The sequence below is a fragment of the Zonotrichia albicollis genome, chromosome 4 (assembly GCF_047830755.1).
Source record: "Zonotrichia albicollis isolate bZonAlb1 chromosome 4, bZonAlb1.hap1, whole genome shotgun sequence".
Taxonomy (NCBI): domain Eukaryota; kingdom Metazoa; phylum Chordata; class Aves; order Passeriformes; family Passerellidae; genus Zonotrichia; species Zonotrichia albicollis.
The window spans coordinates 36,555,768-36,579,212 of record NC_133822.1 but is presented as its reverse complement, the minus strand read 5'-3'; the positions used below and the strand labels follow the sequence as shown (position 1 = coordinate 36,579,212).

At 43.4% G+C, this 23,445-nt stretch overlaps 1 protein-coding gene and 1 long non-coding RNA gene across 5 annotated transcripts in view; one reads left to right on the top strand and one right to left on the bottom strand.

The window, feature by feature from the left end:
* GRIN2B (glutamate ionotropic receptor NMDA type subunit 2B) overlaps positions 1-23,445 on the bottom strand; it is a 208,758-nt gene that overhangs the window by 111,437 nt on the left and 73,876 nt on the right. For all 4 annotated transcript variants that reach the window (XM_074539485.1, XM_074539487.1, XM_074539486.1 and 1 more), the window contains one exon: positions 8,786-9,384. In XM_074539485.1, coding sequence (XP_074395586.1) covers positions 8,786-9,384 — 599 coding nt within the window. The remainder of the gene's footprint in view (positions 1-8,785; positions 9,385-23,445) is intronic.
* Positions 17,720-20,936, top strand: LOC141728800 (uncharacterized). Its single transcript, XR_012580028.1, has 2 exons — positions 17,720-18,055; positions 20,659-20,936. It is a non-coding gene; the product is annotated as an uncharacterized LOC141728800 (long non-coding RNA).

Below are 23,445 nucleotides of genomic sequence, written 5' to 3'. Positions count from 1 at the left end.
TTGTATGAAGATGGCTGGCAGCACTCAGTCTGATTGATCATTTCAAGGGCAGCTATGGTTAGATTTTAATATTCATTTTATATTAAGGTACTTGCAGGCTTGAGTAAGGACATTTTTATTACTTAAATCAGGAGAGAACATGCTGCAGAAATGATAGAGCAGGGTGTACTGAACAAGCTGACAGGTCTCTGCTGTTTCTATTTTCTTTGTTATTATTTCACTCACATTCAAGCATTCTAAAGACCACATTCCTAGATTTTATTCCATTCAAATACTTCAAGAAATATAGTGCACAGCAAACGTACAATACAAAAAAATTACACTAAGGTAACATACATCACCCTCAAATGTTTATATTCAATGCAAAATCACATTTCCTAACCTTAGCAAAGCAGGAATCCCTCATCTAACACTGCAAATCAATTTCTGAAGTTTGAAGTGAAGCTAGCTCTGAGTTATTTGTCCACACTAACAGAAATCCCACTGCTGGCTAATTATTTGAAAGCAGAACAAATTCATCCATTTCACACTCTCTTAACTCAAAATTGGATGAACAGGGATTTTTTTGCTCAGATTTTTCAAAAAATGTTCACCTTTGGACTGTGAGTGAAAATAAAATTTGCTACGTAAAACAAAAACGTACTTTAAAAATTATTGCTACTTGAAAATAGGCCAGTGGAGAGACGTATACACTGCAGAGGGAGGTCTGGATTCTGCCCAGGTAACACGTATGTAAAACCTGTTACCTGTGCAAACTTTGGTAGGATCCCTTTCAGATAGGTATTCAGCTGCCCCACCAATATGCAGATCCACATTTTCCCAAAATGTGGGTGCAAGACTCAAGTAACCCTTCAAGCAATGATTTTGAGAGGAATTTCATCAGCAGCCTCTAGTCAGGAGTGCTCTAAGCCTCAATTCAGAAAAGCACTTAACCACGCACAATCTCTCGGCCAAAGCACAGATGGCAAAAGCCCTTGAACAGCAGGAGTTTCTGCAGGGGAGCAGGCAGCTGCTGGACAGGGCTCAGCTCCATCACACAAGCGTGTAACACAGAAAGGGGAAAGGAACACCCCACTGAAAGTTAAACCACTGCAACAGTGTTAAATCCGCAGAACATTGAAAATCCCATCCCAGACACACCAGGGTTAATATCTCCACTCTTTCCCAAGAAAGGTCACCTGACTTTATCTTTTTCCCTTTTTTAGTGAACACAAAGGCTGTCATCGTCCATCCCTGCCCCAGCCTTCCAGGAGGGAGCACTAGGTGCAAGCAGCTCTTGTCAAACTGAATTGGGAACCCAAATTGCATCAAAGAGAAGGAAAAGCTGCTCCAGAGCTGCACAGGGAGCCATAGCAACGCAGCAGTTCCTATTTTTAAAAACTTGAAAGATAGTAAGAACATTAAGTCTAAGGGGAGGAGAGAGGGGGAAAAAAAAGAGAAACTACGTTTCTAACAGAAAGGAAAAAAATGCACATGTTCCTGATAGGCACCAGTGATGAAACTACATATGGCCAGCCATCAGTGTGCAGGTGTGCAAGCCAGAAAATATCCATTTCCCCGTCAAGGCAGTTCCTGAAGGAAAAAGGATATTTCTCACTTTCCCTCCACTGCTCTGCTAAAGCAGGTTTTCAAATTCCCTGCAGCACTTTCAAACCCACGGCACCCTAAATGCATTTTGTGATCAGAGCAGGATCAGCAAGGGCATAGCTGGTGCTAAACTATGGCCCAGACTGGGTTTGTGGTTTCCAAGTTCCACCACAGAGGAGGATTTTGACTCACTTTTCATGAGGAGTGGAGAGAGTCTGAAGGCACACATTAAAACATATTGTCACCAGCAAGTGAAGTTGCCACAGTACTAGCACTAATTGGACTTGGCTCCAGAGCAGAAGATGTCTCAGAGGGCTGGAAGCAGAACACGGACATTTTCCCATCTGGAAACTGATGGTGCATACCAAAATTCATTCCCAGCTGGTGGATTTCGGAGGCGTTTATGAAAGGGTATGTCCTTTAATCAAAAGACAACCCTTGCCAAAAACCCATCATTTTACTTGAACCCTTCTATTAGCTCAGTTGGTTAGAGCAAGGTGCTAACATCAGCAAGGTTGCCAGTTCAATCCGTTTACAGGCCTCTCACTTAAGAGTTGGACTCAAAGATTCCTATGGGTCCCTTCCAACTCAGAATATTTTGTGATTCTGTGATCCTATTTTAATTGCAAAGAGGCTGAAATACCCAGCTGTCCACACTGAGCAAGTCCCTACTCTCCCCCTCTGACAAAGCTCAGCTATGCAGGACTAAGGCGTCCTGTGGTGCCTGCTGAGAAACAAACATTTTTGCTGTGCCATCACGTACTCCCACTGAGAAGCCAGGGATCTCCACTATCCTACCAGCATACAAGTTAGTTTGATGTTGGTCCTTCCACTGTAGGACAGCTGTGCTTCCCACTGCTCAAGCAGGACTGCTGCAGAGCTGGGCAGAGCAAGGAGGGCAGCCAGAGGCAGACTGCTCCTGTGCATCCAGCGCCCTCGCCAGCCCACCTGCAGGGGGAGGTTTGGACCAAGAGCATGGTACAAACTGCCCTCAGCATTCCTCTCCAGTGACAGGGAAAAAAGGAGTCAGGAGAAGGCGACACTTCCTCCAAGATGTGGTGGCAGACGACTGTTCACCTCCTGACCAGACAACATGAATACCCAGCAGCCCCAAGCCAACAAACCCAGCACCTTTCACCAGCACTGCACACAGGGCAAATGAAATGCAACAGGAGATGCAAGATAGGGACAGAAAAATGTGATGGCAGTACACACAGAGAGCAAGATGGTGTACAGCAAGGGATGCAGGGAGGCACAGAGACCCTGACAGAGGCAGGAGGTACAGGCCAGCCCCAGCCTCCAGCTGCTGCTGGAGCAGTGACAGGAACAAGCAGATTTCAGCAGCAGGGATGTCTAATCTGTCAGCAGCGCTCATGCCACGTGCTGCCACTCTGCACCAGCCTGACAGCAGCGGGACACACCAACCAGTGGGAACATAATGAGCTGCTAACTAGACATGGGCCTAAAGGCTCCAAAAGGTCAAAAGTTACATATGCTCCCTCACTCTCCAAGTTTCTGAAAAGGGCAATTTCTGCATCCTTGGGAACATGTCACTTACACCTTCTCTCACCACTCCCCAGCATTAAGAAGCAAGTCCCAGCACTGTGCCTGCCACAGCTGGGGTGCCACAGGATTCAAGGGCTGGAGCAGGGCTTCCCAGCAGCTGCCAAGCAGGTAGATGTAGCCCTGCACACTGAGCGAGACAGGGCTGCTGTCTCTTAGTGCAAGGGTAACTTGACAAACCTGCGAATGGAGAAAAAACATTGCGAATGGTCCATTGTCCATTCCTGCCCTCAACTCCCCTGCTGCACTCTGTGAAGTTGTGTGACCCACTCAACTAGGAGACAACACAGACTGGCTCCATGGCAATACCTGCACATGACATATCATGTCCCCTGTGTCTGGTGTGATGGCTGCCATTATTAGGGAGGACAGGGCAGGAGGGTGGGTTGAGAGAGACCAGAAAAACAAGGAAAGGTGTTGTGTGGGCACTGTCCTTGACACTGACCTGGTCCAGGGTGCTGCAGGTATGGTGCTGCCCACAGGTAGCAGGGTGACACAATACCCTGAAAGGGCACTGCACTTTTTAATGGATATGTACAGCCCATGTAGTCTTGAGTTTCCAGAGCAGCAATTTGTTTGTACAACCCAATTTCAAGAACTTTCTCTGCTCACTGACTCACTGTTGAGGTATCTAAGCCCCAGCAACTCCTAGTTTCTATTAGGGAAATGTAGTCATGTGAGAACAGAGCTCGCCCTGGTTGTTCCAGGAAAAAGCCAGTTGCCCAGCACTCATCAAAGGTTCTTCTGCATTTCTTATCTGTGTGGCAAGGTAAAACTACAGAGGAATGTTAGTTCCCCCAGAGTGGAAGTGTCATGTCCAAACAATGCACTGAGCAAGCTGGCCAGCTGTTTTCCTATTTGAAGAATCTGAGGTACAGAATTGAACCTAACTTTGTTTCCCTCTAAAAGTATTTCTTTGCAAAGGTGGTATAATTCCACATTTGTATTTTAATTCCAAAGCAAATGCTCCACTGCACTTTTTATTAAAATGAAATCCGCTGTGTGCAGCCTGGTGTTAAATGAGAGACTATTAAAGCCAATCACTGGAGAACTCATTAGAAGCCCTACAACAACAAACTAGTAGTTATGGCCCAGCATTCACAAGCAGCCATGACAACAAGGAGAAAGAATCCAGGTCTCATTGAAGGCTACAATAAAACCACAGCTTATGTAGCCCAAAGACTGTGAATATCCATACAAAACAGCTGAGCTTCCATTCCTCAAATATGAGCCAGAAATTATATTCTTTTCTCATGACTCATCTCTGAATTCCACTCCTAAGAATACTCCTGTCATTTAGTTATTTCTTCCCATTTCTAAAATGTAATGAGAAGCACCAATCCAGAGCTCAAGGAAATCTGTCCCATCAATTAAAATAACGAAATAAGCAGAAGGCTGCCTATAAACACATCCACCTCTGCCCACTCACTCCTCAGCAGCCATGGTGAAGGGAAAAAAGATGAGCTTTGCAGGATGCCTGGAAGCCTAGCAACTCTCCTAGGAAGGGCCAAGAGGTAAGAACTCCTCATGTGAGCATCTCCTACCCAACCTTTGAGATCTTCTCATCCAGTAGAAAAGAGCAGAGCACACAGTGGTGTTGCTGGGTGCCCAGAAGACCAGATATTGGGATAACTATAAACTTGGTAGACTGAAATATTCAGATCAGATTTTTTTCTGGGACAATGAAGGAATAAATGAATAGGTAATTATTACAAACAGAACAAAGAATTAAAGACTGTAATTGAACTGGGAAACAGCATTTGGATATTTGGACTCCAAATTACCTCCTAAGCCTATTATCAGCATAAATTGAGATAAATCCCTCACTAGAGGAAAAATTCCTCAAAAATCATTCAAAAAGATAACTAACAAACCTTGTAGAACAAAACCCTCTCAAAGTATCATTTCACTACTCTTTAGTGGAGTTATCTCACCAGCAGGTTCACTTACTGGACAAAATCCAAACTGTTCAATGGTCGTGATCATACTTCTGCAGTTCCAGTCTAACACAAAAGAGAACCAGTTTCAAAACAGAAACAGTTGCTATGAGACCATTAGTGATACAAGAAGATGCAGACCAAACACCTACATTGTCAAGAAATGGCATTTAGATAACAGTCTGTCTTGTTTCTTTTTGTGCTTACAGCCATACTTCAAATAAAACTTTGTTTGCACAAATTCTTGCAAAAATGAACAAGTGTCAGGGTAAAAAGGAGGAAAGATATGGAGAATCTAAAAAACATTCAGTTCATTTTCTCCTTGCTCTATTATATACCCAGATCAACCACTGACACCATGTTGATCAAGACCATTTGAATTTAGCTGCATTCAGAACAACTGCTCTTTTAGAAAGACAAGGGAACAAAGTAAGAAATGGTCAGAGTTCAAAGGAAGATCTTGGGAAATTACTAATTCACAGTCAGTGTATAGCGTGCCCCCAGCTGAACTAAATTACACATTTTTTTAGTTTGAAGTGCCACTCTCCAAAGAATAAAATGGGAAAATTCCTTTATTGCTTTGCCTCCCCAGCTATGGATTTGAAGTAAATTGGACCCCTTTGGATTAGCTTCAAGAGTTTCTGAAGAGTAGCTACAGGGTGATGCTTTATCCGAGGTCACACACACGTATACTTTGTCTCCCAAGACATCAAGCCCACATACATGCATTTCTCTATTCTGTGTAGGCAGGTGGAAGGGGAACTTTAAGTCACAGATGGCTGAATACAGTATTGCTGGGTCGAGAGCAAGGCTAAAATTAGCTTTCCAGAACCTGCAGTCCAGTCCAAAAAGAGCCAAACCAGGTTCCAGACATGCAGGTATTGCTGCTACCTGGTGTGCACAAGTACTGTGGGATCCTAATAGGTGGAAGGGGTTAGGGAAAGTATGAAGTAGCCAGGTCTGCAGAATCTGTAATATTCCACACAGACAAAGAATATAATGAGAGTTTTAAATCTTAGCACATAGTAAATTCCAGTAAATTCAATGGAACTTGAAGGTATGAACACAGATTACAGCTATTAATCTCTGTGGGTTTTGGCTCAGTGAGGCAAACTCACATCTTCATGATTGCTTCCTTGTGCTTCTCCTCTGCCTCTTCATCTCCATAGACTTCAGGCATGAGGCTGAGCTTGAAGCCATCCAATTTCTATCAAACCCTTGGATTTGTAAAAGCAATGGCTTATTTCAGACATCACTAGCTTTTAAACTTCAAAAGGTCCTGAAAGTAATTTGACTTAAATAAAAAACTAAGCATCCAACTCACTGAAGTCAAACTTTTTATCCATCTCACTTGGAAATACAGAGAGTATGGAAACATGGGTGGGAGTGGGGGGAAAGGATGCAAGGTCAGAACCCCCTCACAGGCCAGCACCATGCGAGGCAAAGCAAATATTTGCACTGTGCTCACAAGTAACTACAAAAGTATAATTATTCCTCAGGTAGCTCAGGTGCCTGCAGCCATCTACACAGTGGCAGAACAGAGCCTGTTCTTCTCAGTAAGACTGATGTCAGTACCCAAACTGAGCTGGGTGTATCTACACCTATTGGCACTCATTCCTGTGAATGCTGTACCCAAAGCAGACAAGGGAGCAGAAACAGCATGATTTGGGCCATGAAGGTGAAAAGAAAGCTATGATCTTCACAAGTGACAGGAGCTGCTTTCAAGTGGGGTGCCGAGGCTTCTGGGCATATCTACACAGCACAACAGTGCTAGCATATCTACACTCAAGAGTCTCTGAGCTGGTGACTTCTAAACAATGCAACGAGGTGCTATGCAGAGAGATTCTGTTGGGTCCTGGAAGCAGCATAGCTACATGGGTGTGATGTTATGCATAGGCTAACAGTGTCAACAGAACTCATTAGAGAAGGTCTCTGCAGAATGCTGCATCACATAGCAGGGAACGTTTTGTTTTCTAGATAACTGCTAAAAAGACACAATAGAGCTTCCCCCAGAATCCCTCTTCGTTTGGAAAGGTAGAACAAAAGCCTGCCTCGATGTTACTTCTCATTACTTTGTATACACTATATATATTTTCCCAGCTTAATCATTTCAGTGATGACTCAAAAGAGCAGCAGAAAAAACCCTTACTCCTAAGCCTAGCTGGGAAGGAAAGAGATAAAAGCTTTAGGCACCTTAAGTAGTTTCAAGGCCTGCATAGAGAAAAAAACACCATGGAGAGGATGAAGTAAATACAATAAGACCTGGCAATATGCCAATGGACCATAAAGACAAAGGACAAATAGCAATATGGTTAACATATTGGGCCAAAGAATAAAGTTCTCTCACAGTCCCCAACATTCAGGCAAAGCAAAAATCTGCTTCCTTGTCCCTTTGTCCCTCTATCTGCCTAGTAAAGTTGACAGTGAGGGGTCACAGCATGTGGACCAATCCATCATATTTGCACACTCAGTGATTCAACATGACAAATTAACAAAGACACTGAGCTCTGTGTGGCCTGATGGCTACTGCCTGGATTCTCCTTTTCTAACCACATAGGATCTAACATCTCCAAGGATTTTGTATGTAAAACATTGAACAATGACAGCTGAGCAGATCAGGGGGCATCTGGATTCCATGTCTAATTATCTGGGTTGCTTTGCTACATGCTAAAACTCCATCTGGGACAAAAAGGAACATTTAGTAATCAGAGTGCTGCTCGAGAGGTTGTGCCACCACAATCTTCTTCTATGCCCTTAAAGAGATGCGTTAGCTCTGTTTCTTAGGAAAATTTGAATTTGGATAGAGAAGATGTTTATTCAAACAGGTTTTCCCTGTGTTTAAATATCCTTTTCCATTTGGAAAAACATGCTGCTCTAATCGAGGTACTAGGCTTTCTGCATAAGGTGCACAAGAAAGAATGGTACCCAAAACACCCAGCAAACAGCCAGTGGAGTGCCAAAGAGCAGGGTGACAGCACAAGCCCTCCTCTGAGGTAAACCAGATTCTTAAGACATCCAAGGTCTTTAAAGGCTTTGAGTACAAAGCAGGACCTGAGCAGAGCTGATGGCTCTAACTCCTTTTGCAGCGCTAGTTCTCCACATCTCTTTGCATTTCCTTCTATCCTGCAATTCAAGGCTAATGAACAGCAGAAGGACACTTGGTGTTCAGACAACAGTTGCCATGAAACTATTCCTGGTAGGTTACACAACCGCCCCTATAAGGGACACCTGTTCACATAATGCTAGTGCCTGGAACAGAAGCTGGTGCCTTCTAGACTTCAACAGAAACATTCCCATTGCTTGCAGCAAGAACCCACCTGGGAGCGACGGACCCAGTCATGCAAAGACACTCCAAGAAGTTCAGCGCTGGCGAAGTTCTGTGCTGAAGAAGTTCACTTACAAAAGCGAAGATTTGTGCATTGAGGGGCATTATCAAATTGTTGCACTATGCCTTTGTTATTCCTTTTCCTCACGCTGACTTGCCCTCTGTGTTGTATGAAGGCTTTCTAAGGGGGTGACAACACTGGCACTCATGATGCACAGCAACATGGGTCCCACCCTCAGCTCACCTGCCCTTGCCCAGTTCTGGCCAACATCACCTGCTGCCCCAGAGCACCACATGCCTAGCAGAAACATTCTGGTGACAGAGGTCTTCTTTGACCACCCTTCTGTATGGCTGGCCTGGCTGTTCCCCTTACCTGTTGAGCATGTTGGACTGGTAAATCCTTTTCTCCTGGGTGTTGTAACAGCTGCTCTTGGGCTCAGGGATGAAGCTGTGTTCAGACAGCATATCAGAAGCAGCCGTGGTGATTATGGCTATTCCATCCCTTACTCTGGCAGGAAGACCGTAGTCCCATTCATCATATGAGACAGAGATGAGCCCGGTGGGGAACTCGGATGGCACTGTGTCTGTATCCCCTGCCACCAGGCTGGGCACGATCCACGTGTAACCATAGCCTGTCAGACCCACTGAGTTGGCCACCTCAAAAATGTAGGTGGCCTCTTCCTTTGTGCAGTAGAGGAGGATAACAGGGCTTTGGAGCTTCTTGAGCTGGTTCTGGATCTTTGAGTCCCCATCGTCCAGGGACATGTCCAACAGAAGGACCTCCTCCAGTTCCCAGCCCACAAAGCTGTGCTCAATGGTACTGCGGATCTTGTTCACAAAGTCCTGGTAACCAGGGAAGTACGTAGTGACAATGGAGAAGATGTACCAGTCGTATTCTTCCATGATGTTGAGCATGACAGAAGCTTGCTGTTCTATTGATGGGCCGAACTGGAAGAACATGGATGACTCATCCTAGAAAAGGAAATCAGAGGAAGAGAGAGAAAAAGAAAACAAGAATATGTCAAAGGAAATAAACAGCATTCCCAGCCAATCCATTGAGCATAAAGGGGTAGGCACACAGTCAGAATCTTATTTCATATCTTGGCCAGAGCTTAAAGATTTTTAACTTTTTAAAATTTAAGTGAAGCAAGTGAGAAGGAAGTAAAATCCTTTTTATGACCAGCTGTCCTTACTTTATTTTTAAAGGCAGGTTGCCAAAATTACTCAAAGGTTTCAACTGTTAGGCCTGATTCTAACAGACAGAGAACAAGTGGTACACAAGTGAGGACAGAAAAACAGAATATGTACAAAATATTTCATGAAATTAAGAGCTTTAATCACAGGATTATCATAACCTTATATGCAGCATAAACAGGATCATGGCAATTTTGATATGGATTTTTGGGACAGTCACTCTGGTTTGAGTATCCAGACTAAAGTACAAATAGAGTAGACAAAATCACTGGATACAAATAGCTCTTACAATCTCTACTATTAGTTCCTCTCAAAGCAAGCAGCAGCACAGAGTTCTGTAGAGTTCTTCTCGGTACAACTGTGAAGACTCAGTCTCAGAATAACATAAAATACATTAAAATAAAACAGAGACTTCTAAACTATGATGAGCTTTGCTGACACCATGTTTTAGAGAAATATCAGCTCAGTATATCTCTTGGTATTGCTCTCATATCCTTCTACCATTTTTGCAAAAATTAGAACTTGTAGCACTTTACAACCTTGAAGACTCCAAGGAGTTTTATACAGATCTCAGCTCTCCAATGGCATAGTGTAAATCTCTTCTGTCCTGGGATTTCATCAGATATCAGGCTTTCAATTTATGACATCCAGAAAAATGCAAATCCCTGCTTTTGCCCAATTCATGAAGGAAAGGAATAGAAAAAAGTAGTTGCCAAAATGCTCTCTTAGGGATATATCTTCTATCTTTTAAAAGCAATTGCAAATTCCTCCTGACTTCTATAGAGTAGGATTAGATCATAAAAGAAAAAATAAAAAAAAAAAACCACCATCATTAAATTATATTTCTCTGTGTAGAGATTCCCATCATAATAACAAAGTTCTCCAAACCCAAACACTGCTTTAAGGAATGAGAACAGCCCAACCTTCTTTTAATAAGTATGGAAAACTGGACCAGAGATATAGAAAGATTCACTCAGGAGTTTGAGACCTGGAAAACTGATTGTGCCTTAAGACATTACCTCAAGACAGTCACATTTAGAACAGCTCTCTACCAAATTGAGTCTCCTACAGCCTGGCAGGCAAAGCTGTTTCTCAGCAGGGATGCAGTTAATCAATCATCCATTCATCCTTTAGCCATGGTTTTGATTATCTATAATTATTTCCTATATTGACAAAATATACTATAGCTCAGCAACTCCAGAAAAAAAAAATAAAATAAATTAATAAAGTCCTGATCCCATACCCAGCCTTAAGCTGCTTGTTTCTCTTTCCTGAGCTCCCCATGGGTCACATCCTATACAAAACACCTCTCTTACGAGGTTTGGTGATTAAACTGTTTGCTTCCTCCATACAACTCGCCACCTACATGTGAAAGTTCTCTTAGGGCTGTTCTTTGCTTAGTGGAAAAATAAATGTATGCAAAAAGAAAAAGGAAAAGACAACAGCAACAAACTGAAGAGAAGTTAAAAAAAATATTAAAAAAAAAAAACAAAAAAAAAAAAAAAAAAAAAACAAACAAAAAAAAAACCAAAAAAAAAAAAAACCAAAAAAAAACCAGGAGCAGCAACTGGAGCCGCTCAATATATGGAAAACATCTCATATTTTTTATCACTGGAATTCACCCCCTTCTCTCTGAACTGTGCTCAGGAAAAGAACCTACTCATCTAATAAAAAGATACTTTATGTCTTGGAAGCTTATGCAGAAAATTAGAAAAGAGAGAGGAAAAAAAAATCAAACTATTGTCACAGCATGTGCCAGATTTTGAAAAAATCCTGAACAAGCATCTCCAACACCCTTCATTGCACGGTGGCTTTGAAAGGCACTTGTAGCTTTCTCAACTGAATGCTAGAGTGCGAAGACAGCCTCACTGCCACATGAAAAGACAAGACAGCTACACCGATGACTAATATTTACTTTTATATTAAGTTCAACAAGAACCTTTCTACACTTATGCATAAGAGCCTCTGAACTGACTGCAATTTTTCACCATTTCTAGCAGAGAGTCCAAGATCTGAAGGGCCTGGTTATTGAATTACCGCAACATTTGACACACAGCATCTGGAAGTCTTGTCTGGTTGCTTCCTCAGTGATAAATAGGAGACACTAGGTGGTAAATCCACTGCTATTTCAAGGCTACACACATACACTCTCAGGAGTTAGTAGGCAGGATAGCAAGGTGCAGGAGGTAATGCCCTCCCAGTGATTTAAACAGGGTCAAGCTAAAATGCCTGCTGACAGTTCGTTCCACACGAGTGCACTGCCTAACTGTTGGAGGGAATTCAGCCCAAAAAGACTCAGGGACAAAATTCAGAGCTCCTCACTATCAAGAGTGTATGAACATCAAAAATCAATACACCAAATAGACAGCTTTATCACAACCCAGGGAAACAATTCCCCTCCACTGAGAAATGGAAGCACCCCACTTTACATCAAGCACAAGCCACTTGGCTGCACACGCAATAATTGCTCTTGAGCAACTGTTGGCATTTCTATTACAGAAGCAGAAAGAAGAGGCAACTTATATTCAAAATGAGAGCATAAAGGAGGTGCAAGCCAGTCCAGATTTTGTTTTGCCAAGATGGCTCTTGGCACTTAATCACCCCAATAGTTGGGCTAGCCAAATGTTCTTCATTCCCTGACCAACTCAGCACTCAGAGAGGGGTGAAGAAGGAAGGACAGACAACAGTAGAGAAGAAAGTGTCCCTCTTATAATAAATCAGGAGAATTGCTGATAGAGTTGGACAGAAATCTCAGCCACTACCTTTTGAGGGGGACAAAAATCAAACTAAGAAAAATGTCCAAAAGCCTCAATTTTCTTCCCTACCTTGTTTTTGGGCATGCCTGATGAAAAGTCAAGAAAAAAGAAGGAGCTGAACCGATACAGAACAGTGTATGAATTTGACCTCACTGTATTGCTACAGTGAAGGTTTTTAATCAGGAGACAGATCTAAGGTAGTTTTACCATTTTTACACACATATACCCTATAGAATCATTATTGCTTTATTACGACTAGAACCAAAAAGGAGTATTTTACCCTTCCAGACATTATGAGTTTTTATAGAATATCATAAGCTCTGATTTTTTCCTGAAGAAATTTCACATTTTCCACCTTCCTATTTTACCTTGAAACAGCCAAAATATGGCTCAGCATTGCCATTGGGAGACAGTTTTACGTTTGGGACAGGGATAGGTTGAGTTTAAATCAGAAGTCCCTTGCATTGCACATCACCCAGGTGAAATACAATCCCCTGGCTACAGGAAAAAGCCTGTCTTCCTCCTACAGCCCTTTCACCTGCAAGCTCAGACTTTCCATCACTACCTGATGCAAGAGACAGCAAGATGCTGTATGGTGTCCCTCACACAGTCCGAAAGAGCAGAGGCTCCATTACAGGATCTCAAAGCTTCCAAAGATCCCAGTACTCCCCCACTGTCACCCTACAAGGTCAGGGATCTGTAGTTTGCAGAGCTGAACTGGAGGTGGAGCTGATCAATTGACACAGCACCACTCCCCAGTTGACAGATGGCTTCCCACAGAAAATCTGCTCTGAGTTTACCAATGCTGGGACAAGTATTGCCTCCTCCTCCTGCACGTTTAACCCTTCCAATAAGAAGGCTGGATTGCACACAGTGAAGGTACAAACACACTCACCATGAAGCCTCCTCTTGCAGACTGGTGGCCAGTGAGTTCCTAGGTGGATGGAAGGCAGTTTGCAGAGGTAGGACAGGGCTTAGAGTACTATCACCAACACTTCTAAGTTCTTCAGACTTGCAGATAGGCCAGGTCTGACCCACACCTCAGTGAAGATGTGAGCCCTTGGCAAGGCTGCAGGTGACTCTCCCAGGAGCCCCCCTCCAGCTGCACCATTTGAAACCAATCACTGCCATTTAATGAGCCATTTACCTCAGATGTGGCAGGAGAGGCCCTCAGGGAGTTTTTCTCACAAGTTCCTTCCTAACAGACACACTAGATTCCCCATTCAAGCAAATACAATTACTGCCTTAAAAACAGGATCTTACAATCCAGAGCAAAACTGCTTCTCAGCACAGGCCAGGCTGGAGAACATCCTCAAAGCAGGGGAATGCAAGATCCCCAAAATGTTGCAGGGGTCCTCTCATGCTGAGGAACTGGCCAGCCTTGCACGGAGCCATGGTATTGACTGCTGACGTGGCAGTGAGTGAGGAGATCAGCATGCTACGTTCCCTCTGTGCAGCCCACCGGAATGGAATCTGGTTCTGTGCTCCACACGCTGGTGGCTGGTCCATGAACACATTTTTGCTAGGGGTGGCAAGCTCCTTCAGCTTCAAAGTGCCAGACTCCACAAAGGCAAGATGTGTCAAATTATGCACAAGGAATTCGAGTAAGGAGCAAGTCTAGAACACCTTTCCTTCCAGGATTTTGAGAAATATACCATGTCATTGCAAAATGCCCTACTCTGCTGTCTCCACACAGGTGCAGGACAAATACAATTTGTACTGCTAAGCTAAATAGCCCCTTTATATTAGGCTTTTGGGAACATCTGTGTATTTACCCCCCATTTGCTGCTTCATTAGGCTTCCTGTGCAGCCCTAATTTAACAACTGGGGTCTGCCCTTCCTCTCCAGCTCACAGAGGGGATCCTATCAGATCCTAATGACTCAGGCTACTATCACTTTCCAAAACCCTCTTCTCATTTCCTGATTTAGAAGAAAAGCTGTTCATGTGTCTTTAGTACAGTCTTGATTTGCAAAATTACTCTATGACCAACAGCCAAACCACACAGGGCTGCCTTTTGTTTAGATTTCAGTCCTGTCTACCACACAATGTGGAGGGGGCAAAAAGGAGTGAGCAAGCACCAAATAACTTCTGGGAAAACACAGGCTTTCATTTGCCTACCTATGTATTTCTTTTCTTCAAAACTGAGACACCGCTGTGTACCTGTTTGTCACAGTCCTGGTGGGATACTTGATTCAGTGGGAGTTTTACTGCTCATGATGGAAAATGCCACTACAGTTCAACGTCTTATAATTTAGTTTCCTGTATGTCTGAGTCCCGTTTGTTATAACATATCTGACAGGAAATCAGGAGCTTTGTTGCTTAAGTGTTCATTTACTTCTGTTTATCTTACCACAAATCCATTACTGCCTCAGGCTAGCCTACAGTCAGGATCCTCTGTCTGTTTGGTTTTTTCTCTCCAAATTTAATTTTTTTATTTAGTTTTCAACAACTCAATACAATATAACTCTGGATTTTATATTGCATGTTGTATCATGCTGTGTGAGTCCTTTCTTGAATGCTCGCAGTAGGGACTACGAGAACATGGTGACACTACAGACCTAATATTATGTCCTCCTGGTGGAACTGGCATCTAAAACAGAACCTCTGCTTCTCACACACATATACTCACACTTCCACAAATACATTCATAGCAAAACCTACTCAATGTAAAGTTGGAGCATGTTGAATTGTGTCATTTCCTAATGACTCTGCCTAATTTATACTATTTGATACGATTTCAAGACTTTCCTGTTTTACTGAAATAGGTTCCCTGGGTTACTAAAGATTTTGACTTGCATAGCACATGACCTGCAATCCTTTCCCCATGTTCTGATTCACTGAGGAGTGGATCATTCTTAGTGAAAATCCTCCAAGCTGCCCTGGGAACGTGCTATCAGTGGGAAGTTCAAATTTCTTAGATGAACAAATGTGTTTTATGTAACCATATCATTTATCAGTTCCCCCCCTTGTTCTTGCAATAATTACTGAACACACTAGACTTACTTGACAGAAGGATACATAGCTCAGAGTTGATGGTTACAGGAACTGGTGGATGAGAGTTAGCAAGAGACCCAGTTCAATGTCACCACTGATAGAAAGACAGGATACACAGTGATAAATTAATTAGGAGAATGGCTGTTGACTCTCTAGGTGTTCTCTGGAAGCCACAATCCCTGATGGCTACTAATTGCAATGAAGAATATAGAATTGTTAGCACAGTTCAGTTGTTACCCTGGTAAATGATAGCAAATATACTAAATTCACATGTATAATGACATCACCTACACATAAAAGTTTCATCATAAATACAGATCCCAGTCCTGGATTGGACATTAATCTTTCTGTAGCAGTGGGAACAGGTCTGCTGCAGAGCCCTAACCCAGGGGCAACAGTCCAAGTGCTCCAGAACGAAGGAGTTCCTGAGAGCTGCAACAAAAAGGTCTCCAATTAAAGATGACTCAAGGGCTGAAAGCAGCTAAGTGATTTCCACTTTCTACTTAAGGGTCTGCAGAAATTTGTTCAAAAGACTTTGCAACAGAGGAAACACAAGATAACCTACATTCTATAATCTTGATCTTGGTGTTGTTCCACTCTATATACCACATGCAGTTAATAAAAAACTATTAAAGAGTCAATCATACCAGAGTCATTGTCTGACATATACAATTCAGAGAAATTCAGTTGTTCGGCTAAAGAGAGGGTGAAAAATTTGTGACTTTTATAAACAATGACTGGTAAAAGCAGGCTAATATATGCTGGTATGTTATACCAGCTTCTTAAAGCATCATGCATGGATACCAGCATTTTTCCACAGAGGAGAAACAGCAGTTAGCAAGCTGCCAGGATAAACAGTTTCCCACCAGGATTGTTACATTTCCATTTTCACCTCTGTAGGTTTGTATTTCCTTGTTAGATGAAAGCACATGGACGGATTAGAGCACTGGCTGCACTGAGTAGAGCCCGCCACCCAGGTGACATTATTCCATGGGGGCAATTCAGGCAGTCCAGGACCAGTTTCCCTGTCCCAACTCAGAGAAGCCCACCAGGATGGCTTAATATCTTGACATTGCCAGCCCAAAACAAATGAAAGTCAGACTGCCCCATTACTCATCCATCTGATTACATCATGGTGTTTGCCTGCCATCATGGTCTTCTTTTCTGGCTGTCTTACCCTCCAGACTAAGGACTGAATTTTGACTGTAAGCTGAATGGGATGTCATTTGGTATAGCCTTATTAATCAAGAGCAGCCATAAAACTATCCAGCACTTTTAAAAAAGTCCAGTCACAGTATTTGGCAAGATGTCATTGAATAAATTTCTGAAATCAACTATTCTGGGTGCAATACTATTTATCATTTCTAAATTAACTGCTCTCCTATTTCATCAAGTATACCTTTGGTCTCTTATAATGAGCAAACCTTCATATGAGCTGAAGCACCAAAGGTTCACAGAGTCAATTTACAAAAGTCCTGGAAGTTCAGCATTGCATCCACTGCCCCCTGAGCCTCTCAGGAGCTTAAGATCTCTTCTCACTATGGTCCAGCTGAGGACAGGTCAGAGTGTGTCTGTTAAGTGCCTCTATTCCACTTCTCTCATAAAGTAGTGATACCCCCTATCTCTCAAATTTTGCCTTGCTTATTTAATTTAATTATTAACCTTCTGCAGGCTAAGCTGTTACTTGTTTTCTCTGTCCTAAGAGATGGCACCTGCAGTCCTAATGATGCCAAGGTCTAGTCAGCCTTTATGGGCAGAGTGAATTTGGCCATGCCTATGCTCAAAGATGGACAGCTGAAGCAAGGCAGACAGTTTAAAGTAATATTGTGCCAGGATTTAATCTTTTCTCACAGGCTAGTATTATTAAAGAGTTTAGATAATTTTAAACACATGGATATAACTTTCATACCCTTTGGGTCAGAGTTGGCTTGCCTTAGAGTACACATGAGTGAGCAGCTGCACACAAAGTCTGTGTAGATGTGCCCTCTGCTTTCCTTAAGGCAAGGAGCAATAAAAGGCTTCGGCCTCATCCATCCTGGACAGCAGTAAATGGGCAATTCTGTCACTTGCAGGAAAAAAAACCCACTCACTTAAACCAGGAGAGCTCTCTAGCACATGGATAAAACCAAGAGCTGAAGTTTGACTAAATTACACAGACTCCAGATTTCCCATTACCTCATACCTGGCTGCCGCTTCTCTAAGATAGTCATAATTGATATTCTGAATATATCCCAAAGGAAAAATAAATTAAAAAAAAAAAAAAAAAGAAAAAAAAGAGGGGGGGGGGGGGGGGGGAGAGACAGAGAGAGAGAGAGAGGGGTAGGCACCGGTCCTGCCCCACCGCCCTGGTCCCAGCTCGGCAGCCAGGTTCCCTTGGCAGCGGCGCACACGAAATGCCGCTGTGGCCGCAAGCTCCCGACCGCCGGCATCCCGCCGTGTGGCACCGCACGGCACCGCTCCCGCCAGCGCTGTGGCTCGGCACGGCCCGGCCCGGCCCGGCCCGGCATAGGAGCTACGAAGGCTGGGGCTGGGCGTCACTACCCCCATCACAGCGCGGGGCTCATCCCCCGACAGCCTGCCGGGACTGCAGAGATGCTCAGGAAGGAGAGCAGCACTGAGGAAAAGAAGGAGCCCACTCTTCTCCTCCCGAGCCTGGGAGTGAGCATTCACCATTTCACACTCACAGCTTTCTGGGACAGTGAGTATCCTCAACTCCCTCCACCACACCTTCCAGATCAGATTCCATCACTTTGGAAAGGGGGTGCTGATTGCTCAGAGTACAATTCCTTGTTGCCTTGAGCTCCCCCAAACCTGACTCAGCTCACTTCAACCTGTGTTTTACAGCAAGGGCTGAAACAGGAGGAATGCCAAATCATTGTTCTCTATACCAGGCAAGAAGGCAGCTCTGTGTGGTTTTTTTTAAGAGGGATTTTACCCCCTGCCTTATACTTTCAGAACAGGATGAAATAATCTCGCCATAAAATGAAGTATCCTGGTCCATTTTTTGTTTGGACATGCTGCTGGCAAGCAGCTGCCTCATTAGCACAGAATGTGTATGTCTGCACCAGGCAACAGGAGGCACAGAAACCATGCACTGGCCCTAAGGCATCTGTTCATCAGCACTGTGTGGAAGCTCCAGCTTGTGTCCCATGGAGCTGCCAAATCAGGAGAGCTAACTAGTTCAAATCCCAGCCTGCGCCATGCTGGTGACCCTTTTTCTGGTGTTAGATCTAGCTGGGGACTCTCCAAGTCTGAGGAGAAGATGGATTCCTGACCCATTGGACCAGGCCTCTGGGTTAAGTCCCTGCTTTGGAAAGCTACTGTATCACTGAAGTGTGTGGTGAGAGTCCTCGGCTGAAACAACAAGGATTCCAACACGCTTGAAGACCCGATCCCCATTAGAGCTTGCTTTGGCCATAGTTACCTCTTGTGTTCCAGGACGAATGAAAACTGTACCTACCTTCTCTGCCCAGCTCTCCTTCCCAATCAACCAGTGAGGAGTGCCCCTGTAGGGAAGCTGGTGTCATGTCTGTCTTGCTTATTGAATTGATTCACAAAGTTTTAAATTATTATTGATTGTCCTCATCCCCAATGGAAACTCTGAGACCAATGGAGTTATTTACACAGATTTTAGACAGGAAAGAAGCTCCCTTCTCAAATCTTCTTGAGATTCCATCTATTAAGTCTTGAAAACTCAATAGGAGGTTTTCTGCAGCTTTACAGATAAAACTACTCACAAATACATGAAGTCTCCTGCATGCACAGATGTCCATCCAAACATATGCAGCATCTTTTGCCAAATCCACAGCTGCTGTATTATTTTTTTTCTATTATTTTTGTTTGGGATCATAGCACTTCCATTTCCTTTCTTTGCCCTGATGATTAATAGCTGTTTTTCATGGCTCTTGTTGTTATGAGACTGAGGCACAAATTGTGGCAAACTCCCTATTGATGGAACAGCCATTTCTGAACTCTGAGGAATTGGAAATTATTCTTGGTAAAAGACTGGAGACCACAGGAGACTTGTAGAGCTAGAGTCTGAAATCATCCCCACCATTCCTGAAGTACTTAGAATTTACAGTTGTAACAGTGATTGGTGCTGTAAGGACCATTATATCCACTCCCATGATCTAAGCACATGAACATTTACACTCCTCAGGATTCAATGAAGAGGATCTGAAAGTGGGAATTGGACTGTCTGACTTTGCAATAAGGGTGATACAAGTTTCAGTTTTGTAAATTTTTTTGCTTGGACGATGAAAGTCAAGAAGCCCATTTCCAGTCAGTTCAACTCTGTGCCGAAGCACACATAATTGAATTCAGGTTCTTTCTATACTTACTGCACATTAATATATATCTATATATTCCATATGCCCTTGACATAACTTGAAAGCAGCAGCATAATAAATAAGATACTTTTTGTACTTGAATTCAAATTTTTCTATCTATATTAGGCTTTGTACTTTTTTTAAACAAAACCTGAGGCTGAGACTGAACTGCCATATCTTTTTCAAGATCACACACGCACATGAGGCACTGAGATTTCTGTCGAGGATCGACACAGCAGAGAAAGGGAATGATAGAGCAGCAAGAGAATTTGCCTCTGCTGGTCATTAATAATAAGAGTAACAAAAGCATCTAAGAGAATAAAAGCCAGAGTGAGATGTGTTAGGTATAGAAATAGCTCTTTGACTGACTCAAAGGCAAAGCTGGTGCATCTTGTTTTCCTGCATCTCCTTGTCTGTCCTCTTTCTTAAGCACACGCTCTGGCACGATGGAGGAGTGGGAAGGAGATGGAAGCATCAGCAGGGGCTACAGCAAGCAGGGGAGAAATGAGCTATTCAGTCTGAACACTGCCTGGCCTGGGCCTGTGACAGAAGATAAACAAATGTCCATATGAGGGGAGAGAACAAAAAGTCCTGTCCAGCACTGCACTGGCTGCAAGGGAAGAGCCATAGGCTGTGGTGTTTTGTCTTTCCTTCCACTTTGTATCACTCCAAGTCATTCTCTGTCTTCCTGCACTCTGGGTTTCTCACTGCACACAGTTGTGTGTGTTCCTACAGACACACACATGTCTATGTGTACAAAGGCAGTCACTTGCAGGATGTCTCAAAGCAGGCAAAGCATCTCATCCCCAGTATGGCAGCTGCACTCCAATGCAGGCTGGCAGCACCTGAGTTGGCACCTGACAATGATCCCTATCAATTCAGGTGATGGTGCAGCCCAGACTTACTGAAGAGTAGTGTCTGCATCACCACACATGCACTCAGAGCTAATTAAGCCTCTGTTTTGTGTTCTCAGGGAGAAGCCAGGGTTTACACAGGCTGCTTCACAACACAGCCCTGGCCCCAGCCCAGAGGAAAACAGATGCCTTCAAATCATGGGTGAAAACACTCAAGATAGAGTTTTACAGACCTTATTTCTTCTGACAAAATACAGTCCTTCAGGACTCACCTTCCATGGAGGCAAGCAGTCATGTAAATAATATACATCAAGAAGATTTGAGTTTTTTTAAAAAAAAAAAAGCCAAAAATGAAAAAAGTCAAAATTGTCTTGTCACAGACATATTTTCCGAAAAATCCTTTTGCCAGAACTTTTTCTTCTGAGAAGCCTCAAAGGAAAAGAAAAACAATAATTATCTGCTGCTGTGAAATGCAACAGGTTCATCTTTGATTGGTCCGTGTGAGTTATTTTTACTTAATGACCAATCACAAGTCCAGCTGTGTTAAGACTCTGGTCAGTCACAAGATTTTATTATCATTTTTTTCTACCCTTCTGATGAAATCCTTTCTCTTTCTTTAGTTTAGTTTTAATATATCATTTTCTTTTAATATAATATATATCATAAAATAATAAATCAGCCTTCTGAAACATGAAGTCAAGATTCTCATCTCTTCCCTCATCCCGGGACCCCTGCAAACAACACCACATTGTCTTTTCTTTAGGTAGGTCATAAGAGGGAATATTTGTGGGAAGGGTTTAGCCACAGGAAGGTTTATTTCAGGGTGCAGCTAAGCAATTCTGAAAGCTCATACAAAGACATCACTCTGGTCATCAAGCTTCAAGATTTTTTTTTTTTTTTTTGCTAGTAGGAAGTGTTTTATTCTCTTTTTTATATAAAACTTCTGAATATCTCCTCCTGAGAAGCACTGAGATGAAAAATTTTCCTTCAACAGTGGTGGCTACTGCAAGGAGCTCAACCTTTTCATTATCTCAGTGCCTTCAGGATGTGTACATTCCTACACTAGGCATTCGTCTGCACTGCGTAGGAGCCTGCAGCAGTAGCTGTGCACCCTTTATCTCAGAGGACATTCTCCTCTTCTGTGTGCTAAGAGCAGAAGGAGCAGAGCTGAAGAACGATGTACATTTATTATCTTGGTGTTGGTGCTCTCCAAGGCATGCAGCACTGGGCAAGCTCAGTGAATGAAGCACACTGCATGGAAAACATCAACCCAGCATTCTACAGCTCATTTGGTGTCCAACTGCTCTTGTTATGTCACCCAGCAGCTTCTAAGGGCTGACAGTAGATCTCTGTGCTTTTGCTCCTCAGGCTAATCCCACTATCTTCATAGTGCTATCATAGTCTCTAAATGGAAGTGAAAATATGGTCAGGCTCCCTGTGCATTCTGCACTAGGCTATGGACAAACCTCTCTATTCATCAGAGGGAAAACATGGCCTTTCCTCACTGGCCTTCCTACTAAATCTCTCTTTATATTGTAACTCTAGGATATCCAAGGAAGACAAAGTAAGCAATATTTTTACGTATTTTTATGCTTTACAATGCACATATTCCATTCCTATACAAAGTGCTGAGGATGCTAAATCAAGGGTCATGCGTTCCCCTTCAGCTGTCTCTGAGGGCTAGGGAGGGGCTGCACAGCCCATTGGTAATTTGTGTGTTTCATTGCTATGCATCAATTGTTGGGTCCCCAGGAGATTTTCACTTCACTCCATAAGCACCAGCATATCTGTTTCCACAGAAATTAATCATACAAGCCCTCCCAGTCTTGGACTCAGTCCTTCTCAGAGCAGTTTGCTTCCTTGCACAAGGTCAGCTCTGTATCTTGTACTTGGACAAAGAAAGTTCTCCGTTCCCTGGGAACTCTGACAGCAGCGTTTTAACAGGGTACAGTGATGCTGTGCAAGTTTACAGTCTGCATTTCAGACAGAAGTGTCAGGAGGACTTTAAGCAGGCTGATCGTAATCCTTCCTGCTGGGATATGGACATATCACCATTGATTGTGAATCCTGGTAGGGGTTTTTCAGGACTGCAAGTGGGCAACATCTCCTGTCCTACAGCTTCCAGCAAACCACCTCCTCAGAGTTTATCAGTTATCTTGCAGTCTTTATGGACTCGAAAGGCAGATTATTGCCTCTTGAGGTGTCAAGAGCTTTTGCTACAGCTTCTGGGTTTCCCTGAAATGCCCTCTTCTAGGTATTGATTGAGCTAGGTATTACAACTGAAAAGATTTTCATTTAGCAAATTTTTCTTTGCACTCCTCATGGTGCCAAGGGAATACATTAAGTGAGATCTCTTTGCTCACCCATTTTTGCATAAGCTTGTTCTAAGTGCACTATGCAATTGCTTTAATTCCCCAGCAACAGCCTCCTCACATTTTCAGACCTCTCAAAACCATGTCTATATTGTATAATGCCACATCCCTACCTCAGAAATGCCAGAGCAAACCTAAACAACCTAGAAAGACCCAGTTGTGTGCTGTAAGGCACAGCAACAGCTTGCAGAAGTATTACCTTGGGTCCTTGAAGCTGCACAGTCGTGTCAGTATAGTCCCTGAGCTAAATGTTATGATACAATTGTACCATTTCTTCAAGGTAGCCTGTTGGGTGCTCTCTGAAGGTCCACACATGATGCCATGTAGCAATGACCTTCCTGCAGTGTCTAGGCACCCCAGTATCTCACAGTGCCCCTCCCCACAGCTGCCACAGCACACTTACCTTTGCTGCCTGCTCCTCAGGCTCCCTTTGCACCCTCCACCTCAGCAGAGGTGTTTTCCACTCCCAGGACCCAGGGAACAACTTCAGCCTCTCTCCTGGACCCTTCTCCTGCATGCTCAGCCCCACAGGCT